The sequence below is a fragment of the Danaus plexippus genome, chromosome Z (genome assembly GCF_018135715.1).
Source record: "Danaus plexippus chromosome Z, MEX_DaPlex, whole genome shotgun sequence".
NCBI classification, from domain to species: Eukaryota; Metazoa; Arthropoda; class Insecta; order Lepidoptera; family Nymphalidae; genus Danaus; species Danaus plexippus.
Genome location: NC_083559.1, coordinates 4428335 through 4454539, shown reverse-complemented (window position 1 = coordinate 4454539; position 26205 = coordinate 4428335). Strand labels below are relative to the sequence as shown.

The 26205-nt window shown below is 30.9% G+C and overlaps 1 protein-coding gene across 1 annotated transcript; it reads right to left on the bottom strand.

Annotated features, from left to right (window-relative positions):
• Positions 1 to 39: 39 nt before the first annotated feature.
• On the bottom strand, positions 40 to 6863 carry LOC116777924 (autotransporter adhesin BpaC-like). Its single transcript, XM_032671729.2, has 2 exons — positions 6742 to 6863; positions 40 to 2955 (listed from the first exon to the last, which is right to left on the bottom strand). The coding sequence occupies exons 1-2, from the start codon at positions 6754 to 6756 to the stop codon at positions 121 to 123; spliced, it is 2850 nt and encodes a 949-aa protein (XP_032527620.2). The 5' UTR covers positions 6757 to 6863; the 3' UTR covers positions 40 to 120.
• Positions 6864 to 26205: the final 19342 nt, after the last annotated feature.

Below are 26205 nucleotides of genomic sequence, written 5' to 3'. Positions count from 1 at the left end.
AAATTATGAGTGTCAGGACGTTAAAGAAAAAAATGTATATTTATTTTAATGAAATATATTTATTTCAATACAATTATTTCGTGATAAAATATTATGGATTTATTTAAAATAGATGCTTATCTAAAATACTTTGAATTTTGGTGGTCCGTATGTTTCGTGTGGGACGCCTTGACTTGTCGATAAAATGCTAGTTTCGTAGTTTATACCAGAAGATGAGACATCTTTGTTATAGTTAAACTTATTAGGGCGAGATCCAAAATTGGACGGACCTGAACCTACCGCACTTGACCCAAAAATACCAGAGTTTGTATTAACGTTAGAAACAGGTGAGAAAGTACTACTTGAAGCAAAGCTGCTGGAGCTGGAGCCAAGTTGACTTGAACTAGAAGCGGCGCTGCTAGAGCCTGACCCAACGGTGGAACCCAAACTAGCTAAATTTGTTCCAAAACTAGAAGTAGGGGATAAAGTGCTTACTGTACTAGGAGAAACTGTTGAACCAGCAGCATAACTACTTCCTAATCCTTGGCTACTAGAACCAAAGCTGAGATTGTTAGAGCCTGAGCCAAATTTATTATAGCCTACGTTGGAACCTTGGGACGGACTATTTTCAATCTTAGAAGAACCGTAGCCAAAACCATTGGATGCGGAATTCAAACCTGTGTTTGTATCTAAGATTGAAACAGGAGAATATGTGTTTGCAATACCAGGTGCAACAGTTGTGCTGCTTGCATAATTGTTACCTGATCCGTAGCTACTAGAGCTTGTGCTGAAACTGGAACCAAAACCACTGGAAGCTGACCCAACATTGGAACCTAGACTACCTGAATTAACACCAAAGTTTGAAGAAGGATACAAAGTGCTTACTGCGCTAGGCGAAACCGTTGAGCTAGCAGCATAACTATTAGCTGTTCCAAAACTACTAGCACCGGAGTTAACATGGTTACTTCCAGAACCAAGATTGGAGCTATGAGATTGACTGTTTGCAATGTTGGAGGAACTGTAGCCAAAGCTACTGGCACCTGAATTTAATGCTGTATTTACACCCAAATTTGACACAGGAGATGAGGTACTTGCAACGCTTGAGGGGGCAGTTGAACCTGCTGCTTGGCTGCTACCTGATCCAAACCTATTAGAGAATGCGTCGAAGTGGTTTGCACCAGAAGAAAAGCTGTTTGTACTTGAGTCATGACTACCAGAGCCTAAAACAGAACCATGCGAAAGATTATTTCCAGAATTAGAGGAACCAACTATTCCTAATCCTGATGAGGGTTTGATGTTTGTTTCCCCTGATGAAGTTGAATAACTTATACCCGAATTTTTGTTTGTAGTACTTGATCCAAGGGAAGAGATAGGCTTAGAAGAGTATTTATCTAGACCGCTGTTTGAGAAGACACTACTAGGGGATGAACCAGAAGCTGATGAAGAAGATCCGGAACCAAACTTGTTGCTCAGAGTAGATACGAATTTAGATGTAGATCCAAAAGAACTACTTGGTTTACTTCCAAAATTTGATTCATAGCTGCCTGAAGCGGACCCTCCCGAGACTTGACTGTTTCCATTACTTAAAGAAGAACTGCCTGCTACGTATGAGTTTTCAGATTGAACATAAGGTTTAATATTCGAAATTGAATCTAGGGAACCAGAAGATACTTTTTCAGATTCTTGATTGATTCCACCATTTAAAGAGGTCGTGTAAGTGTTCTGCGCTTTAATTCCTGGACCTGATACACCGGCACCAGAAAACGAAGCTGAAACTCCTCCTTTGTTGTAATCATTGACAATGTTATCGATTAAACTTTGAGAATCTTGTTTGTTGTTATATTTAATGAAAAATACTTCAGGTTTAGCGGGCGGTTTCTGTTCAAACTTCGGCAAAACGATGTTCTTGGCGTCTTCAGGTTTTTTAACCAATACGTAAACAATAGTTTTTTCTTCATTTTGTTGTGGAACGGGAATAATCTGTGGTGCTGCAGGCTGTTGTGAAGGAGCTTTAATAAAGATAACCTTGTAGTGTTTCTGTGGTGGCGGCAGTACAATAGGTTGACGTGGCTTTGGTGGCTCAGGGTCTTCTGGTGCAGCATGTACGTAAAAATGCTTAAATATTTGTGCTGGTTGTCTTTGTATTTGAGTGTAGTGATCTTGGTAGTTGTGAACTGCAGAGGATTGATATTGATTTGAAGAAATGAATTGGTTTGCAGCACTAGCACTCTGATAGTAGTTACCAATATTATCTAAGCCACTGGTATCGTCACTGTGGTAGGTTGTTTGATAACCGGCATTGTGGGCTGAATTTGAACCTTGGTTAAATCCTTGGTTACCTAAGATGTTATAATTGGATCCGCTTCCGGAACCATGATTATTATAATTCGATCCAGATACTCCGCTCGATGTACCGTAAACGTTTTGATTAGCCCCTGTGTTTGAAGAAGAGGCAAAATTAGAATGACTATAATCTTGGTTATTGTGGTTAGCAGTTGATCCGTAATATTTGGAGTTTGGTTCGGAATTAGAATTGCCGTGTAGATTGTAACTAGATTCAGAACCCAAACTACTTCCGATGGTAGTACCAATTATGTCGTAATTAGATCCTGAGCTTGAACCATTTTCTAAAGTTCCAATTACGTTATAATTGGAGGCGGAGTTTGTTCCGGCACCTGAATTTCCGATAGCGTTGTATTTAGAACTAGAAGCTGATCCTGCACCTATGCCATGTGTATTGTAATTAGAAGCAGAGTTAAAACTAGAAGAGCCAATCGAGTTTATTCCTTGGTAGTGGCCATTTGAAGGTACATTATTGTTGTGCCCAGAGCCTGAACTGGATCCAGAGTAAGCTGCATTGTAATTATGCTGGTGGCTTCCAAAGTTAGAAGGTAATCCATAAACTGTTGCTGGTTTTTTGTATTGGTATCCTAGACTGACGTCTGCTACAGCTACGCCAAAGGCGAGCGTTAACACCTGTAAGTAATAAAAACCAAAATTAATACTTTCGTCCTCAACAAACTGTAACAATTATTAATAAAATAACCTTAAAAAAACCGTCTTGAAGCTGACGTTGTATGTTTATAATTTCCAATATTATTTTCTAACCAAATAACTTTATATATAAACACGATAACGATTTTTTTAAATTAAGGTCTTTATTGATTTTAGTTACCAAAATGTACAATGCAATTACACACCTCAAAATGTGTAATTACGAAATAATATATTTTGTTTATCAATTTCTGATTTAAAGAAAGTGTACTGAAATGATAACAATATAATCCACTTAAATATAATTATGCCTCTCAACAACGTGTGACTAATATACGAGTTTCACTTTTGAACAAATCAATGACCCTATATGACTGGCGGATACGATTTAGGACAGGGTCGAACAATTTATAATAATTCAAAAAAATTTAATAGAAACCTTTTTTTTTTAATATTTAAGTTTAATAACAACAGATTTTCTTTTCTGCTCACGGCTGACAATTAAAGCTTCTAGTGAAAAAATTAAAATCCACTATGAATACTTTTATAAACACAATAATCGAAGCGGTTAAATTATAAAAAAACAAATCAACGAACTTTTAATAATAGGCTTCTTAATTATAAGTTTTGTTTTTAGATGTTTCATTTTTATGATATAAATAATCATGCTACCTGACTATATTACTGTAATAAAAAAGTTCCATTAAAAAAAAAATAGATTTGATTCAATATACGTCATATTGTAATTAAACATAAATAGTAATTTAATCCATTTTATATAAACGGTTAGATACGTTAATCTTTACCATTTATAAAATGTATCTGAACATATTGTAACGTTGCCGAGAGGTAAAAGTTATTGCTTAACAACTAACCAGAAACGGAGCTTTAAACTATTACGCAAGCAAGACCCTGACTTTGAAATAAGATCATTGAACTACATCACACGTATACAGAAGATTACATAAAATCTGTATGAATCAATAATATAAATTGGGTTTTCACTATAAGGTCATATAACCGGTTAAATGTTATTGCTCATTTAAAATCTTAGGTCATCTTATCGCCTTGATATTTATAGTTTTACAGATGTCAATAGCTTTGTACATGTTTGTTTAATTTAAATAAAATTTGTTAGGAATGCTTCATCTAAGATACGAACTTGTTCTTGAAGACGAGGAGTACCTTGAATTATATCATCTTCTGTATTTCATAATTTAGTTGCGACAAATATGTTTTTGATTATGTAATATTTTATAATGATGTGTTATAAATTATCTGATAATAATTATAAATTTTCTATGTGGTTAATGATATTATTATTTTAGAAAAAAAAAAACAATTAAAAATATATAGAATTTAGTAAATTAAAATGAAAAAGGAAACAAAACATAATAAAGTTAAAATTGGTCTTCCAAAAATAATTGAAATTTTGTCTAACTTCACTTGTGAGGTTTTCAAACCGCGTATTACATTGAAAATTATAATGCAAATAAATTCCTAATTACAACAAATGTAACAATTCATCTCATTGTCTTAATTTATTATTGATGTTTAAATTCCCAAAACATAAAAAGAATCAAGAATATTTCTGTATTTATTTTCAGTAAAAAAAGAGAGAAAGGAATTTAATTTTAAAGTTCAAAGGTATATTTAAATATAAATTTAAAAAAATCTTTGCTTTTTAATTGACAAATAAATTTATTTTCACGATATCCGGTCTATTGAGTTGTAAATAAATTACAATACAAGAAACTTAGTGTCATTATATAATTAATTAATAAGCTAATTAATAGTATTCTAAATTAAAATTCTTAAATATTTCCATAGACAATATGTAGAAGGTTTCATCTCGAGGTTCCATTTAAGGATATTTACAGTATTATGTCCATTTTATTTAAACTTGACATTTAGTTGGCTATGTATTAGTCGTTTTGTCTAAAAAAGTTCGCTTGCATATCTATCATATCTATCATACGAATACTATCAATACAGATATCCTATTCGACACATTAATTTTAATCCATCTTTCTATTTTTAAATTCGTTTCATCGTAGAAAACTAACCCAAATAAATGTACGTGTATATAAAACGATCTAAAATTATCTAACTCTGATGTCATTAATCAACAAGATATGAAAAAAAGAACAATATTTTACTGAATTTATATAAACGACCTTTGATAATTAAATGTTATAAAATATCTATTTCACAAATGTTTGGTGCACGTAAATATTGTAACTAGCACTTTGCTTTTTTTATTTACGATCGACCGTATCCGTCTGCATTTTGTTCGTCAATATCTTTATTTGGAAATGGACGTTTTAATTATTTCAAATATCTTTGATATGACCGTAAAAAATGCCAAAATTATACAGTTAAGGAACTATCTATACCATAGTGATACGATGTCGAACTGATTAACAGAAAATGTTAATGTATTCTTCATTTTATTTTAGGTGAAATTGATTATATGTGATTTAAGTATTTTCCAAAGCTTAGTAGCTGTATTGAGGCTTATTAATCAATGACAAATATTTTTCCGAATGGCAAAAGACCTTAACATTTCAGATTTCATGAGCTACATTATGGCTCGAGTAACGATTTGCAGTTCAAAATATTTAGTGAATTTTCAAACATTATATGATAATTTTAGTAAAAAAACAAATGCTGTTTTGTTAACAATAGAATTGCCTTAGAGTAGTTATATACAGTTATCTATTATTAAAGAAGTTAATATTTATTTGTAACTTATAAACATAGAGAGATGTTACGCGGACATGGGTATATGTACATATATTCCAAAAAGTTCATATCCAAATAGGAAAACACCGAGCCAGAGAAATATTTCATTGCCTGCTTTATTTGCTTAGCGTGAAGGTAACTTTACTGTTCGTAGTTACGATATAACTATTTCAAAACTAATTAATCATTGAAAAAAGTGATTTAAACAAATATATATATTTTTATTTTATTATTATTCGCTTTCAAAGATTGAATGAAATGAGTCACTAAGTACAAATGGCTCTGCTAATAGGGTTATGATCCAAATCACTACAATGTGTATCTTAAGCTGAGGCTACTGTCAAAAACTTAAATACGGAATTAAAGAAGAATGTTGTTAAAAATTCATTAACGATATATGTACATACTGGTGTTTGCTTTTAAAATTAACGTGTATGAGTTGCCTTAATGATAAAACAAAAATCCAAGATATACGCATCTACGGTCATATTAAAATTTAATAATTTTAATGATGTCCTTAATTATATAAAAAAAAATATTCATAAAAAATCTTTTATTGGAAATAAATAAAACGGTCATACAAAACACAAGTCACATATTTATGGCGTAATGACTGCCTTGAAAAGATACGTCGATAATGTAAATGAAACCGGATAATTATACTTTAGAACTTGAACTTTTGAACATTTTATTTATTTTGAGTTAGTTGTTTTCTTTAAAATATATACGAACCGTTATCATCATTGTTACCATCATCAAATTGAAACAAATTTTAAAAATTACGCATACAATGAATGTTAAATGTTGCCACTTCTTTTAAAATTATTATGGTAGTTTTAAAAAAATCGCAAAAGCAGATATAAAATACCATCCAATTTCCTAACGGAATTGTTATAATAATAAAAGGGTAATTTAGAAATAGGACAAATTTGTTAAATATAGAATAAAGGACAGTAGGATGAAAATGTATGACCAGAATTATACTGAAGCTAGATTCAAGCTAAATAAATAAAAGTTACGCACCCAAATAGTATACATAATAGACACGCTGGCCGCGAAGTCCTCTGCGACAAACTTGAGAGTGTGTGGTAACTTACAAAATCTCTCTTATATATGTGAAGTGACTTAAATGACCGATGCGCTCCAGTACAAGGCCAGAAAAACCGGTAACAAAAGCTCTATCAAAACAACGACAGCTCCAATCACTTAGTCAAATCTAATCTAAAAGAAAGCTCTTGATGATAACCTATATATAATATTTATTATTACAATTCATAATTATTTTTATCAATATTATTTATTGAATAATATTTTTTTTTCTATTGTGAAGTAATTATTTATTCCATACATTAACTAATAATTAAATGAATATACCACATACAATAGCGATGTAACATAATAGTCAATGAAATTAATCAAATTTTAATTAACGTTGAACATGTCAAGAAGATTGTTAATGAGACGAAAACTTCTCAGCATTTCATGGATACGGTGCCGATTTTGATGTCGGATCTATCGCATTGCGAGGAGAGAAGCTTTAAAAGTGGCTGGGACTTGCGACCTAGGTGTAGGTTTATCTAACGCGCGTAAAACACTCTCGTCCACCGTCCAAGCTCCTCTCTCTATTAACCAATTTTGAAACGAACAGTATTAGTAATAAAGCACTAAATATGAATATATCAATATTTTACCTCACTATATTAAATTTAACTTTAGCTTTTTTAACGGAAATTAATCCTCCCATTTGTAACTAACAGAAAATATCTCTAATGCCACAAAATCTAGAAATCAAGGTCATTGCCACGAAATAAATTAACACTGGATATTATAGTGTTAAATGTTGTAAGCTATAAAATATACTATACTCGTTGATAGGTCAGAAATCATACATTCGGAAATTTAATACAGTTTCAAAATTTGAGAAGTTCTACATATGTACGGGCTTGTATTTAAATATAATAAACTAAAAAAATACAACTCTCATGATATGCATGAGTTAAAACGTCGATCACGCCCTTCAAAATTAATTAATTTTAAGCTATAGAATAACGTTAAACACTTATGTGTATTACAAGTGTTATATTGAATAGTGGATTTAGACCGCGATTCCGTCGTCATCTAAGTCAACCATAACTTATTATTAATTTCGTATACAAATATGTATATAAGTAATTTTTATTCATAAGCTTGAAGTTATTGAGTTTTTTCTTGACAGTGTGATCATCATAAATACAACTAGGTACATATGAGACGAAACCTCTCAGCATTCCATGGATTCACCGTGCGGGTGCCGGGTCCATCGCGTTGCAGGGAGAGGAGCTTCAACAGTGCCTGGGACTTGCGACCCAGGTGTAGGTTTAAGGGGCCCCTATCTAACGCGCGTTAAACGCTCACCTCCACTGTCCAAGCTCCTCTCTCTACCTAACCAAATATGAAACGAACCTGCTAGGGCTGCCTTCGACTCACGTTCCAAGAATGAACTGATGTTAGTTCTTGGCAGGCCTAAGTCTTTTAGCAGGTTGTAGAGAGATTTGTCTGTTATACCCTCGCTCCTACTACTACCGCGTACAAATTTACAACGAACATATTCTTAGTGGGTTCGTCACTGAGCTCGTAATACTTGTTGACCTTGATGGCATGGTCTTTGGGGATGTTGGTCTCCCAAGGAACCGTGAGCTCTATTAGTATAGCGCGCTTTTAAATTCGCGAATATAAAAATATGTCCAGTCTGGAGGCCGACGCACGAATATCCTCTGGGATCTTATATTGCTTCTCTTACGTGTCCATCATTAAAGTCCAATCCGAAGACGCTTTATTAATAGAGTAAGGCTTGACGTTTGATTTTGTAGGCCTGGTGCCTTCTCTCACAAAACCTATTGATCGTTGGTTCGTGGTTATTTCTTTTTGCGCTCTTGCTACCGATAGACTAACCGCTTCACCAATGAGTTCTAAAACCCTATCGTGATGACGCGAGTTTTGACCGCTTTCCAGGAGTACCCTACATCCCACCAGCAAATGCTTATCAGTTCCAACTGCCTCCCCGCAGATGTAGCAAGTTTTTTCGGTACTTTTGTCCCATCTTGCTAAATTACTTTGATCTGGGAGAGTCATCTGGAACGCATTGAGGTAAAATTTTAGCAGTTCTGGCGACCAATCATGAATTAAAGTACGCCATTTTAGTGCTAATGGGATGCAAAAATCTCCTATATGTAGCCACTCATTCTGCATTTCTAAGCTCATTGCATGGATCTTGTATTTAGAATTCTCGTCTTGCTGAATAAAGGTCTTTAATACATCTGTATCTTTGGCCATTCTACTTAATCCTAACCCTACTCTATTACTTTGTGCTCCTATCATTGAAGTCTCGATTCTAGCTCTAGGGCATCATTGTCTTTTGGGAGTGATGTAATAACGTCATCTTGGGATTACCCCAGAATATGTCTCTTGGAAACTCTTAGGTGTTTATAGAGCTCCGATGGCCTTTTTAGATTCATCCCAAAATTATTTCGGTCCTTGAATAACGCTGACGAATCAGCCGATAGCGCGAGCCCGAGCCAAAACTTCAAAACCTTTACGACGCTTGCATCTAGTTTTGACAGAAGGGTCTTACTAAAATCATAGACGAGGAAAGGCCAATTCAAACGTGATATTAGATAATCGGTTGGTTATCGATCTTGTTAAGATCGTTCAAAAAGCTATCTACTATTCCTTCTCAAGATGGAGTACGACCTATATTATCAATTTTACGACCGAGAAATTTAAAAGGAGCATTTTCCGTAATAGTAGAAAAGAATTGTCCGCCTAACGATAATCCCGGATCGTATGAGGTATATTTTGTAATTCGCCTACCGAGACACAGACAGCGACATTTATTTGGTTTTGTCCTCAATCCATCCGTCCACTCACAGAATTGTGAATATATTCACGTTAAAAATTTCGTATTTTCGTCGAAAACTTGCTGAGAATTTCTACTTTATTTTATTTTCAGTACATTAATATTTCTGCCCAATCACAGGTATATAATATTTATAATTGAATTTTAAACAATGAGTATAATTCGAGCTTCTTTGTTAAAATAGACTTTCAAAACCTTTGATATATATTCAATAATACTATGTAATGAATAACTATTAAATTGATTTAAGAGTAATTGAAGTTTAAGTAATGGTTTACATTGATTATAATGGAACGACTAGAAGTAAATCTAAGCATGAGTATATCAAGCGCCCATACTCATTTTTGACGTCCCAATGTTCCAAGTGTGGATGTGTATTAATACAATCAGATTACATATAATAAAAATGTATAAAATAAAAAAATTATTAAAGCATCAGATACATTATCTGTACATACGTTTACATATTATAAACCGTGGGAAGAAATGGTCAGTAAAAATTAAGTCATCTATCATAGAAACTTAGTAAGATTGGAACGTGTATGACGAAAATAAAATTGTATCACCTGCTTTCACAATACCTACCCTCTGATTGATAACGTATGTGCAATACTTTGATTATATTTTCATTTAAATGAGGCTATAAAATAATTCTATGAATAAGTAATCATTTATTTCTAATGTTTTGTTCTAAGAAAATAGTATTACGGCGACCAAATCCTGATATTTATATTTTTAAATTTCTATTTCCAGCAACAGAGAAATCTGTTCCTGTAAAAAAATGAATTAGGAATATTGTTTAATACATAGGACGAAGCGATTGAATTCCCCAGTATATTTTTAAATAATCAAACGTAAATATAATGTAAATTTTTATTAAAACTAATATTTTTCGGATGTACTACGCGTATTTTATTATTTTAATAATAACGACGTTTCGGTTACTTTTCAGCAACCGTGATCACGGACAGACGAGATCACATTTGTTTTTTTTTTTCAATTCTCGAAGTTTTTTAAAATAATAAAATACGCTTAGTAAATCCGAAAAATATTAGTTTTATTTAAATGAATACCCGTGAAGGTTCTAGATTTCATTATATAACGTACATTTTTGTGAATCACAGGGAGATTAAAAATTGTAACAGGGCTTTTAAAATAATTATTTTATATATTTGTATTCGCAATATAGTTGCAGTCACTGTAAAACCCTTTAAGCCGTCCAACCAATCCTATTAGGGGTTCAGTTAATATTGTTAATCAGTCAGTCAGACTGGGTGGAGAGTCCGATATAATTCAGCTGAAGGCCGCCAGACAGCGTTGTGTTTGCTTTGACGCCCTCGTATGAAATTGGTTTTGCTGTTATAATAAACCCTCGAAATGCAACAGAAGCTTTTAGCAAACTCCTATATACATATATATATTCATTATTTTCTACACTTGACATGTTTTGTTGTTCGATATAAAAATTCCAATGAATAAAATAACAATTTCTAATTAATCAATATAAAAATGTATATTAAAATAAACATAAGAAAATAAAATTGAAACTAATTAAATTATAGCTCAAGTCTATAAGAAACGACAAGGGGATTCCAAAAGATTGTGAGCTAGTGTAATGCATGTTTAATTGGAATCCGCCCTGGGCTAAGAGTGTATTACCGTTCAGATAATAATAGGAGAGTGGAAATTAATATTGGCTGTTCTGTTTTGAACGATATTACCACCGTACTCTGAACGTAGGCGCTTTAAAATATAGGTTAACTCAATGTTAGATATAATTAATTTCAAGAATAAATTATACTTATTAAAAATATATATTTTTTCAAATTACTAATTCTGGTCGTAAAAATTGTTGAATTTTAATTGTCGAATTTGGTATCTGTTATTTTTATATTGTCTTTCATCGTGCTTGTTATTGTGCGACCAATATTGTAAATATTGTAAAATATTTATTTCATTCGCAATGATTGCATTACATAAAGTGGGTATGGAGCAAAATATTTTTTTTGTAATCCTCTTACCGTTTGAATTAATCAACTATTTTTTGGTAAAGGACCGTAAACAAATAATAAAATGCATTTTCAACGAATTTCTCTTACTGAAAAATGTGTGAATTGTACCTGTACGTGAATAGTATTTATACAATTTGGGTATATAAATATCATAGGTATTGCCCTCGTCGTAGTAAAATTTCTTAATATTTCAATGGAAATTAATAAAACAAATATTTACAACAAATAATATAGGAATTTTTGTCGCAATTCAATATTGATTATAATTATTAGACAAGTCCGAGTTTTGATCATTTTATTAAGGAGTTGTTTAACTTTAAACAAATATGAACTAGGATTTACTCTTGATTCTCCTCTACGCTCTTGGGAAGATGCTTGTTTTGGACACTACTTTTGTCTACAGTAGTCTGTGGTGAAGTCACTAAATTTCGTTAATAAAAATTAATAAACTTTAATTTAATAGTTATTAGTTTAAATCACTTATTAATTTAAATTACTTTACGCATTTTTACAGAAGAAATGTTCTAGGGTTTTCTCTTTTACACTTGTTTTCGCATGACAATACTTGTATGACAAGCAAAAACAAAACATCTGTTTAAAAACTGTGGGGAATAATAACAAGGGGAAATAAAATGTATTGTTAAGATAGCTTTCAAGCAGTTCGTACTGAAACAATGCTTCTTTAAAACAATCATCTTATGAGTCTTGAATAGTTGTAGACTAGCATGGAGTATCTGGATGTTGTTATTATAATATAAAATAAGCTAAATACATCCTTACATTGTACCTCATATTTTAAGAATATTTATAATCGAAACATTGAAATGAAAATAAAATATAATGACTAAGAGTTTTAATTATCTTGTTTGAGAATTCTAAGTATAAAGGGACTTAAACATTTTTTTACAGAAACTTTCATTTAACATATTTGGTACGGCCTACATTTTTCAATTATAAATCTTTACACATAACAGTTTTAACGTAGGTACTGAATGAGAAACGAGCAACGCTTCGTATAGTCTAACGACCCGCAGCAAAATTCTCCACGTACATTGCGCACATTTTTACATACGTGTATGAATATATTGTTATGGGGTGGACGAAATATTTATTATAAGAGAAATAAACGAAATTCTTCTTGGAATATTAATCAACATTAATTTATTAATTTAATATTATTTAAAACTTGCGACCTCTTTTGACTGGCTGAAGTGTTTTCAGTGTATTGTGTGTACACATAAGCGTATGTAAAATTTTATGTTTGACTCACTACGCAATGAACGCAGTGATATCGCTGCGGGATCTCGTACTAGTATGTATTCTAATGGTGCAATTTTAGGCTAAGTGTACTGAAATAATCGACACTTCATCCTTCTTTAAACATTTGAAGTTTGTTATGGTATCGAGTATTGAAACTGTTGATATCAAAAGTCTTCATTGTTCAGTATTTCGTATGCACGTTTAAATACTAGATTTTTGATATGTGGCGTTGTACTAAATTCTATATACTTAAAATATTTTTCACCTTAAAATAAAATCACTTCCAGATATTGTGAATGAATTTTTAGCCTATAACTATTATAAATTTTCTGTTTGATACGTAAAATTAGCTAGTCACTTTTGTGATGCCTTTGGAAATTTTCTGTTAATTCTGAAATCATTTCCAATCCCATGAGCTGCTTTAAAAATTAAGAAAATATGCTGTATTACGATTAATTCATTAAAGCAATTTCATAACCCTTGGTTTTAATAAAAACAACTATATATATATATATATATATATATATATATATATATATATATATATATATATATATATACAAACATATTGAAACAAATCGCAGTATAAAACCGTATTTTTCTGAGGCTTTACAAATATCTCGGTATGTTCACTTTGCATCACAGCAAAAGTAAATGCTGTAACTTTTCATAATTTAAACTGTATAGTAATGTATATGTTTAAAATATTATATAGATAATTAAGAGAGAAATTAAAATTACAATTTTTAGCGATATGAATATCGAATTACCTGTTCAAACATATTTCGCTCCCTGAAATCGTAATTTTTTTACTCTTTTACATAGATATGAACCGGAATTGATATGAATATTTATTTTTTATATAAATATCTAAAATATTTTAAAATTAAAAAGGTTCACCACCAAATGTAATTCGACCGAAGCTTTTAACTAAATTTTATAATGAAAATATCATTCACTAATAAATGTTAAATATAATGTTGGCATTTCAAATTTGGAAGCTTGTTCAATTCAATTTACAAAAATAATGGCGATTAGTAAAAAAAATAAACAAAACAAAATCGAACGTGAATATCCTATTAATTTATCACTGATACCTCACTCCAGCGTTAATTAAAATGATCAAATTTATGTTCCATGTTTTGGGATCATAATGAGGATCCTAGAGATAAGAGTTATCTACCTATTTCTGTGATGACGTCATAGAAATAGGTCCAAGTTCTAAGCATCATAACATCTCTTTTTAGAAACAACGTTGAATATTAATAAGCTTTTATATAAAATTATTAAAATCAACGTCATTTGGGACTGACTATTTGTTAGACCGGTTCTAAATCATAAATAATCGGATGGAGCACAATAAAACGTGAGATTTGTAGTTATCTAGTCTTAGTTTAACGAATATATTTTTTATTAATATGAGTTGGTATAACTCTTTAAAATATAACTATAAAAAATCCAGTAACAGGAAACATTCTCTGTTATTAAATTCTTAATTTTTGTTACCTGATGTTGTTACCTTACTGACATGCCAATTTAGAACAATGTAGAGTAATTGCGCAATGTCGCGCAAACTAAACAATAAACAATTAAACATGTATATAAAATATTCGTTCAAGCGCTGGAAAACATCCACTTCAAAATTTACATATATGTATATAATTAAATATATTATTGGTTAAATAAAAGTTTCATATAAAAATATATCTCATAAATATTCACTATAGTTTTTTGACTAAAAATTATGTATACTATGTAAAGATACATATTTTAATCTGGCTTTTTTTTACTGACCATTTTGTTGATTGTTTTAGAGTGTATAAAAATGGAGTATGAACAGATTATAAGGAAGTTTACAGACTAACTTATTAGTATAGATATTTCTTGTACACACCAGTTGTATGCTGTGAAAGTAGGTTCGGTCTAGTCAATAAACAACTTTTTGAATGTCTATTGTAAACTTGACTAAAATTTTATTAAACGGTAGGGCCATTTACGTTTACTATAGTTAATTTTAGTCTGTGTCTTCTATGGAATTGAAATTTTCAGTATTCTATTACTTATTTTTTTTATAATTCATTAGTATCTAAATTAACAAACAAAATTGATAAATAACATACATATTGATTCGAGCTAAGATATAAAAAAACTACTTCTGTGTATGAATTGATATTTTATTTATTTTATATTTATTGATAATTTAGTTAGAGTTAAAAATACAAAATGAAAAACAAAAACAATACAAAGTAAGTATTCTAACTCTATATTTAATTAATGCTCTCACATGTGTATAAATTCACAAGTATTTAAATTCTAGACTAATTTTATTTCCTTTTTTTATTGTACATTGACATTCATTTAATTTTTCTGTATTTTTAACATATTTTAAATTATCATAAATTAAACGAAAATGAGACTACGTCGAAAAAAAAACAAATATAATTCTTGTTATAATATCGTAATTCTTTGTGAATAAGTTTAGATTAAACAAAGCCTAAACTTGAAATTTGAAACTTCTTCTAAAAGTCTTTAAAATTAATTCTTAATTATTCAGAATGAACGTTATAAATGTTTGGTAGCTTCCAGTTCTTTTATTTCTTGCAAGGTTTCGTTTATGAATCACACTTTATTGGGATCCTGTTGTATATAGTTTTTGATCGATTACTTATAAACATTTATTCGTAGAATAGAAAAATATTTACTTGATACTATCAATAAGAAATTGTATCAATTAGAACAGCGTGGGAATTGTAACAATTTTAAACTTGTATTGGACAAAAAATAGAATAAATAATGCATGATTTTATGCTTCTCAAAAATTTGGATATTCCTTTCTTTTAAACGAATTGTGTTTTCATTTGAGGAAAAAATCCATATACAAATATTCAAACAAACAAAAGTTACTGTGGTGATTTAGACATACATATATATTTTTGAATATGTCTACTGCAGTGGAAAACACATTAACACTTGCTTTGTCTCAATTACGCAGAGGTAATGGGAGTAGAGCGTCGGGAAAAAACTGGTATCCAATTTTCAAACTCGAGCATCATTCAGGTAATATTATTAGCTTAGGGGCTAAATATACTGCGCTTTTAGATCCCGGAGCTTCTAACACAAGGAATTTTTTTTAATTTGAAGTATAACAGACCGGTTATTTCCTGCATCATCTAATATATTATGCATATTTAAATACTGCAGAAATATTTACCATATAAGCAGCTAACTCGATAAAACTCGTCATTCGTAGCAGTTGCCTTAATAAAACGAATAATCATTTGATAAAAAATCCAAACCAGACAAAATTTGACGTATATATACACAGGTTATTAATTTATCAGAGATTCGGGTATCAAAACGAATGTACACCGCAGATTCCCTTTGATATTGAAAATGGAACTGATATGAGCTCCGCTATAATCCCATATTCGATCAAAGCGAAATATATCCATTTTAATTAATGGAAGTCTGGATCAGACGACATTGAATTTGAGTTTCAATTTTCCCATTGCATTCACTGGACTTTTATCCTCGACGTTTATATATCTGATTAGCTTTGGTTTAGGCGTATACTGTTAGCCTTTATTAAGTAACAATATTTAATTCGTTAATATGTAAATAGTAAATTGATGTATATTTTCATAGTTCCTGTTATAATTAAATCACAAAATATTTTATAACAGACGCCATTATTTACAGCTAATGGTGATACAATTATAGTTCTATTCAGAATTCTTCCTAAACAGATTTATAGGTGCGAAACAATTCTATCCAAAGGAGTTTATATAATTGGATTCATTTGCCATTTGACGGATATCGAAACATGTTATGATATTATCTACATGTTGGCACTTGGCATTATATCCCGTCATATCATAGCTAGCTAATAAAGTGTCTGGTTTTTTCCACTATTCAATAAAACTTTAAATGGTTATATTACAATATTTTATAAGGCGAGTGAGTAATTTCGAATAGGTCCATACGCAACCTTATTGCAGCTATATTTACAATGATGTCTCAACTTTCTTTAATTCTAGTTTTATTTATTTTCTTTTGTTGAGATTGTAATAAAAAAAAAATAACCTGAACATTTTATGTGTGTTTCTGTTTTCATTTGTTTTTATATAAAGGATAAACACCTTTAATAAGAAATATTTTCAATACTAAACCTTGAGAACTTCATTCGAAATTTTTGTCGTAAAATAACCGGTTTTGGTGACAGAAAATAGCTACGGCAGATGTGTATACCTTTAATTTAATAAAGCAATGGTCCTTATAATTGATCTGCGAAACAAGTTTAGTGTCCGGGTGGACAAAGAGTTGGACATGAGTTAACGGAGAAACCATTTTTATAGTCAGCGATGTAATTTTTTTTTATATAAAATTCGCTACCTCCAAAATATGCAAAACTAACTCCATATTGCAGACGTGATCAGAAGGAATAAAACAATTAATGAAGCTTGGTCAAGGTTGTGACATATAATTGACATATTTTAAACTAATTATTTGATATTATTGGAAATAACGTTAATTTAATATGTATGTTTGTAAATGACTTCTAGAATGATTTTATTATTTTCGTTAATGTGAGCTCTATCTAACGTAAAAAACATTCGTGATGTATAAATGAAAATGTTATTCTTCCTTCGTTATTACAAATTCTTGGTTAGATTCATTAACTAGCTTTAAATATAAATTGTTGTTTAATAAACAAAGTAATTCTTATCATAAGCAGCATAGTTTTACCAGTTTAATTTGGTTCCCACCTAATTACAATGAGGTAAACTTAAGAGAAGCTATGTATGGAAATGAAATGTGTATTTAAATGTCATGTACTGACACGTAATGTCACCGGTGGATATTTCCTGTTAATATTTGTGTGAAAAGGGCTAACAATTAAATAGTGTTTATTTCGGAGAATTATTTAATTTATAAGCCACTAGATGAATATCAAATATATACTTTAGACATGGACCTGTTTCTAACAATATCGGATTGATAATTCCAATTACTGTGTTTTGCTTCTTTTTCGTATTTGGATTAAAGACAGGAAAATAATAATTGATATTTGAAAAATTCATAATATAATTACGTAGTTTTTAATAGGCATTAGGAACTGTGGTTTTATTGAGTTAAAAGGGGAGAATCGAGAGCTATGGATTTGTAAAAGGGTAAGCCTTTCCTGCACACACACATTTCAAACTGGCTGTTGAAAGCCGATTAAGCTTTTATAGGGGGGAGTAAAGTGTGGGTGGCGTCCACGCCGCCTGACTCGAACACACCGAACCACCCTAAACTAACTGTGTTGTATGCATTAACGTGCAAATTCATTTTCAAAGTTTCAAAAGCATTTACCCACAATAAACAGCTTTAATGAGATATGAGACTTTGGCGAGAATGGATTTATATAAAATTAATTTGTTTCATTTAAATAATCAGCTTTATTAACATAATGAAAGCCATTTTCATATGTTATATTTCATGTTTTTTTATTTTTTTAAGCAAGTTTCTTTCATTTAAAATACAATCAATAGAATGACTATTAATATTAAAGTAAAAAAACACGTATTAGTTTACAATTTTTTTCAACGCTAATATTTTTATTTATATTTTAAAAAGTTTCTTACTGATTACATCATATATAACCCTGTTTGTCCATTTTAATATCCGAATATCCTTTGTAGAAAGTGACAGCGGTTAATGATATTCTTATTCCTATTTCGAACTTGAAGAATGCTAGAGAATTTAAAAAAAAATTGACAAACGTCCTAAGATATTTAATGAGTAAATGTTTTTAAATAAAAACCTAAGACTATTATCTTTTATCTGATATAACTTTAACATCGTGTCGAAATATATGCTAATTTAAAAAAAATCAAACACGTCGGAGTTAGTATCGTTTGAGAGTGAAATATTATGTAGATAATTTTTTTTTTTTTATAAATAACTATACATAAAATTTAATTAAGTTTGCTGATTTTTATGGCTATTGTATACTTATATTACGACATCGAGTTCAACGTTCTCGCTATGGAAATGTATTTAATATAAATTATCGGAATAATAATATCTTGACAACACAGTACCTAAATTATAAAAGAATTGTAATATCATGGGAGTCAGGAATTTGACAATTAAATGTCATTGTGGTACAAATTATAAGCATTGCTTTATGTTTTAACCTGCATTTAAGTGAAAAGTAAGCCGTGATATTTTATAGACATTATTTTTTCTTTGTAGTAATTAATTACTGAACGATAAAAACTATTTCGCTGTAGCTAAATATTTTTACATATGTAAATAGGTTGAAATATCAAGTACGATACCACTGTTGTCATACATCATCAGAAACTATGAAGTTTTTTAAGTAATGTGTTATTAAGTTTGTACTAAACTAATTTAAAATTATATAAAAGCTGTGATGAATTAATGAGAAGAAAACGGGAATTTCATAAAAAAAAAATTATCCACTTCTTAACATTTCTGTTCTACTGATATTAATTTTATTTTTAATTATAGAAATCTTTTGAGTCATGGCTTTCTGTTTTTGTGACATAATCAATTTGATAAAAAAGAGACGTGTTTTATTTATTATATATCTGTTTACATTTACGTACATTGTCACCGCTTAGTAAAATTACTAATATATTTCTATATGGGTTTTAAAATAAATAAATTATGCTATCGAAAGTCGACATTACGACTAATAGATGTATAAAAATGTTCGTAGACGTTACTAACGATTTGAGATTTAATAGTTTGCTTTGAATAGGGGAATAATAAGATAAACTCATAGCTAAGTCAAAATGGTCATAGGAAAACTAACCGCCCAGCTGGTATGAGAAAGAACAAAAGAAGTAGAAGTTTTTCAATCCCTAGTTTTTGTTGCCGTGCATAAAATTGAAGGTATGTTATGGCTGGCGTAGATAATGGATACGGGAGTTTGCTGTGATTCCAACAACTATATCATTAGCCTTGGTTTTTCAGAGCACACAAATCTTTCAATATGAGATGCGTTATTTCAGTAGTGTTGGTGGACCATCTGTAATTACATATCTACTTTCTTATTTTATTGATTAGCTTTTGTCTGCGGATTTGTCCGGAAATTAAGTCTGCCTTTGAGAGAGGCATTATTGTCCTAATGAGGTTTCCTTCGATTCTTCCAGGATTCTTGTATCCTGTCTTAGTATCAATGGAAGTACCTCAGGTCATTACTCTTTTGATTAAAAAAAAAATTTTTGAAAATATGCCTTTAAGTGAAATAGTGAAAGGTATATTATATAGAATAGATAGTGAAACTGAAAACTTTTCCCTTTTTAGGGTCGTTTTAAAAATAGGTAAGTTTAGGTTATGTACTTGCGTATTTACAAATGTACGTACGTAATGAAATTTCAGTCAAACTTGTTACAGCCGCTTTAGAGATTAGGCGGAACAAACGGATAGATAGACAGATAAAACATTTTTGATGTAGGTATCGTATTTAAAAACATATATACTTTAATATGCGTTTGTTGAAAAGCTGTTTGTTATTTAGAAATTACAAACAGACTATAAATTTTTTTTATCAGTATTGATATGTACGAAAATTTAAGACATTTACATTATATATTTAGTTATATGTAATAGAAATTTTTTATGCAATTGTAATATGTAATATACACATTAATAGGATATATTTCAATGAGAATATATTTTATTTTCTACAGCCGGATGCTGATATAAAAAGAAGATTTTTATAAATTCACCTCTTAAGTATAAATCAATATTGTAGGTATGAGCAGTAGAAGGCAAACCGCAAAATTCAAGTTTTTTTTTATCCGCATCACTCAACAACCTATTGTGACCAAAAGTTTGGCAAAATTCCGTATATATATCCAAATTAAAAAAAATTAAATTGCAAAAATTTTATCTCAATACGTTCTAAATGACTCACCCTGATCACAGTAATTTAGGAAGATGAGGTAAAGGTACCGAAAAAACTTGCTATACCTGCAGAAAGGCAGTTGGAAATGCTAAGTATTTGCTGATACTGACTGACTGATTGACGCGAGTACTGACCGCTATTACCTTACAACCCGTAAGGAAATCATAGGGTTCTGGAAATCATACGTGAAGCGGTTAGTCTTTCGGTAGCCAGAGTACAAAGGGAAATAACTTCAAACGAATGACCAGTAGATTTTGGGAGAGAAGGCACTAGGGCTATAAAATCAAACGCCAAGCCTTGCTCTATTCTTAAAGCGGTTTGGAATTGGGCTATAATGACGGATACGTATGAGAAACAATACAAAATACCAAATGATATTTGTGCTTCGGCCTCCAGACTAGACATATTTATGTATCCGCGAATTTTAAAGCACTTCATGATAATAGAACTTACGGTTCCTTGGGATACCAACATCCCCAAGTCCATGCCATCAAGGTCAATAAATATTGCGAGCACACTAACGAACTCACTGGAAACACGTTCGTCGTGGATTTGTACGCGGTAGAAGTGGGAGCGAGAGGTATAACGGCTAAATTTCTCTACCATCTACTAAAAGACTTGGGCCTGTCCAGAATTAATATCATTCATTTTTGGAACGTACTTCGAAGGCTGCGCTAGAAGGTTCTTTTTAAATTTAAGCCTACACCTTGGTTGCAAGTCCCAAGCACTGTTGAAGCTCCTCTCTCTGCATGGGGATGGACACGGCATCTGCACGGTGCATCCATTTAATGCTACGAGGTTTCGTCTGTCATATAAACATTTAATGGTATCTTTACCTCTGATAATAACGTAGAGTCCTCACATATTTTCTAAGCAATTATATTTTATTTAATTTACCAAATCCAGGTTCACTACATGAAACTTACATGTAATTTATATTCAATCTATTCCTATTCCATTTAGTATCGTAGTTTAATCGAATCGAGTACATTTTGGTTCATTACAATTTGTACAACTACTAATTGAAATTCTAGTAAATGGGTGAGCTGCTGCACGTGTAGATAATTTTAAATACATAATGTTGTAGTTTTCAATCGCTAATGGACTGAGAAAAACTTCGGTAGAATATTCAATTTATTGTAAGCGGATTTCTCGGAAAATTAATTGCATGTAACCATGGCAACCATCGATCGGGCATTGCATCCGTTTGAGTGAGAAAAGTAATAAATATTATACAAAGGATGTTAGGTTATATGAAAGGGACTTACTTTTGAGGATTGATGGCAAAAGTTGGTAGGTGAATACCAATATATAATGTTTCAATAAACAGTCTTTTTTTGGGGCTATGAAGTTTTATAAACAAAAATGTTTAAAAGTTATTTTTGATAATTGTGTACAATTAAAAAATTGTACACAATTGATATGTAAAAATAAATTTATTTTATTTTTACATATCAAAAAAATCGGAGAATTGTTATTTTATATTAATAATTTTAACCACCTTTAATAAAAAAACGTCTTTTTATATCGAATAAATAACAATGAGACCCTATAAGTTCGTCTGTAGTGCTATGAAAGACAATACAAAGTTAGAAAACTTCAAACGTGAGATTCTTTTTAAATATTTGGTGTGAATCAACATTATAATACATAATATAATCGTATACACTAATTTAATACAATGTTATAGAACAACAGAGGTCAACATACCTAAAACTCAGGAGTCAGGAGTAAATTTGGCAAACAATAGATTGTTTCATATAATTAATTATCTCACTGATAATTCACAAAATCGTATTTTTAATGTTCAACAAAATAAAGTTCATAGTAAAAGGATCTTTAAAACAACGCTGACATGTCTATGAGAAAATACTCTAATCTTACCATAAATTTTTAATGCGAAAGTGACTTTGTAGCTGTCTAACGTTTTATTAACAAATCCCATCATCCTGAGATTGTGTATGTGTAGAGAAAAGTAAAGATGAGAAATGGTTATTTAAAAATTTAAGAACACATATCAGTTATTTAATAACACAAAGAAATATATATATAGGATAATGTCAATTCTGTTATTCGAGGGATATGCTTTTTATAGGGAACTATATTTTAACGTAATGTGGTAACAAATTTAAGAGTAATAATATACATTCAAAATTCGTAACTAATAACGCACTATTAATAAATCTTTATCTCAAGTTCCCTCGTATATAGATATATATATATTATAAATTACCAAAAATGCCGAAAGCATATATATAATACATAGCTAAATTAATTATAAGAGTAATACCCATAAATTTACTGTTTCTAAAAAAAAAATATTTTTTAAATTCTATATCAAAGGTAAAAATAAAATTTGCATAACTCAAAAAACTGTATCAAACCTCAGAACTGTCTTTGGGCCCTTTAATTTTAGTTAAATTATATGATCGCTGCTTTGCGCTTTCATATTTATAAAAATATAAGGTTCTCCAACCGCTTGAGTAATTTAAGCAAATATGTTTGTAAAAGTTTTATGAATATGTAAGTGTAGGCGCCTAGTGATTAGTGTTTGCCTTAGTTCTTAATTTAAATTTAAATTAAATTTTTAATAGCAATTACAACAAAATAGAAAAGATACATTTGTTAACAGTAAAAAGATTCAAAGCTTCCTCTGCGACTATGCGTTCAAAACCCACATCTATAAAAGGTAGTTAGCCCTTTAATTTCCACATAAAATTCCCATTCTTTTCGACTATATATTTTTTAAACAATTTACTATACACATTTTCTTAATAGATGCTTGATTTAAAACTATTTTCTTTTCGCTTTATTAAAAAAAAAACATCTTAAGAATTACTCACGTCTTTGTACCATAATTACGTGGGTTTACAAAAATCATTCATGTGTTATATTATCTTTTGTGCTCTCTTTTGTATATAAATATATATTATATACAACATTATTTTTAATTTCTGATTATTTTGAATTTGGAACATGTATATATTTTTAGATTTTGTGCCATGTCACATATTTTTCTGTATTCATTATTAAATAACAAAATGTAATGGGGTGTTAAGGAAAATAGTATTGCAGTGATCGCCATGCACAAAGTGGGTATGGGTCTGTCGATCGTACTCCAGACACTTCAAAAGCTTGATATCAACCGTATGTGCGTATACCGCACTATCAACAGATACAACTACAGTTCGTCTGTTGAAGACGAGAAAAGAGGGGGGACGGCCTTGTGCTGTCAGAATTACTATGGCTGATAATGCTCTTAAAGCTAAAACCCTCAAAAATCTCATTGGGAAGCAATAAATCTTATAGCGAGAAAAGAAGATTCTCGCTGGGACTCTTTCCTGGATTATAAACCAAGAACTGAAGCTCGATGCTTATCATATTTACAATTGGAGAGTAGATCGCTCAAAATGCTTTATTTCGCGATCGCAGTTGTAAGGCACAAAAATGTCTTTTTTATAGCTGAATTTTTTTTAATGATTCGATTCAATTTGCAAAATGATAAATTACAAGCTACACAGTTCTGAAGAAGCTGCCCAAATGGCCGGAAAGGTACGAAATGGTCATCATCCCTCTTTAGTGATTGGTTGGGTGGGACGTGTTTTATCAAGGAGTCAAAAAATATTTTTTTTTTGCGAAAAGAAGTGAGTAATTCAGCCAAAGCGAATCAATGTCTTGGATGATGTTGTGAAAACTCTCAGTGATACACTTTTTGAAAATATACAGCGGATTGCCCAGCAGGACTTTGCACCTAGTCGCAAGGCACTTCCCAAGCTTGGCTTGACCCAACGTTCCGTACTTTATAAGGGCTAAAGTTTGGCCTCATTTAACCCAGACCTCAACCCTTTACACTTTAAGTTGTGGTCGGTTTTAGAGGACATGGCCTGTTTTAAATGACACAGCAACCTTGAATCTCTTAAAAAATCTTTAAGCAAGTAATGGCTAAGTTTCACGTGGTAACAATACGCAATTAATGGCCAAACACATTAAAGACCTGTATCAAAGCTAAAGGTGGCTTTTTCGAATAAAAGGTTTTTTAATTTTTGCTGAGACTTTAACAAATATGTAGGTATAAAATTTTATAACATTACATTACTTCATTAACAAAAAATAACTTTCATGTGTAACAGAATTTATGGCTGGACTATGCCCATATAAAAACATAACTGGGGCTTGCCTTATTAAATTTGTAATGATCTAGCACCATATTTTCAAAACGAACTTTTTCTCGGGATATAACCTGTAGTCTAACTATAACTAATTGACGTCAATAGATTAACTGTTAGATAAACAAGTGCTTTTTCCAATTAATTATTAATTTTTGTAATGGAACTAATACATAATATTTTTTATGTTTTATTGGACTCACAGATGACGAATTATACGCAATTGTATGATAGTCAGTTTTGTTTTACGTTTTAAATAAAAACTTCCTTTAGTCGGAAAATTATAAACTGAAAGGAAATAATTGAAGTAGAATTCAATTATAACTTTCACCAAGTTCAACGACACAATTTTCTGAAGCGTTTCACAAATGAACTTTCGTGAAGATTTTGACATGCGAGAGGAGATGTGACATTTCTTTGCGTGTTACCCTAGGTGACAGGTTTGTTTCTATACAGGAGATCCGTCGACATGCACGGTTGTTATAGCTGATGTGATACGTCAAGCCATGGAATATTTTATTACCTGCACCGATGTACCCATTGATGACAAGTCTCACCCACAGGTAGTTCACAGCCAAATGTGATAAGGCTTTAGCCATATCACATAAGTATTTGGCTTATTTGTCATGGGTAGGTGCTCGGAACCCGAAACGCCGGATTTTATTTCCTTTAGCTAAGCTACTAAGTCCTGCACAAGAGAGTCAAAGAAGTCTTGTCTTGATCGTATAAATCATTATATCGTGAAACTCTCTGCTCAATCTTCCAGCAGTAGAGCTTTTTCCTCTCTAGCCAAAGTGGTCGAGATAAATTTCGGTCAGTCGCCACTACCTCTTCTGTCTAAACCTGATAATACTTTAACTCATACGGCAACGGAGAAAGCAACACTTCTCGCTTCTATTTTCGTCCAAAAGTAAAGGACTTATAATAGCAATCACACACCACGTCGCCTACCTGATTTCAGTTTCTTTATAACAAAGATACGCATTACTAACAATTAGCTACTGAAAACTCTGCTTAGTCTTTACTTGAATAAAGCTAGTGGCCCCTATGGTGTTTCAGACATCGTACTAAAACATGTGCACCTGAGTTGTCTCCTATTTTGACACGATTGTATTGTCTCTCTTTAATGACTCGCATAGTCAAAGAAGAAAGGAGGCCGTATAGATCCCGCTTATTATTATCTTCAATTTCAATTACCTTCATAATTTGTAACATTATGTAACATATATT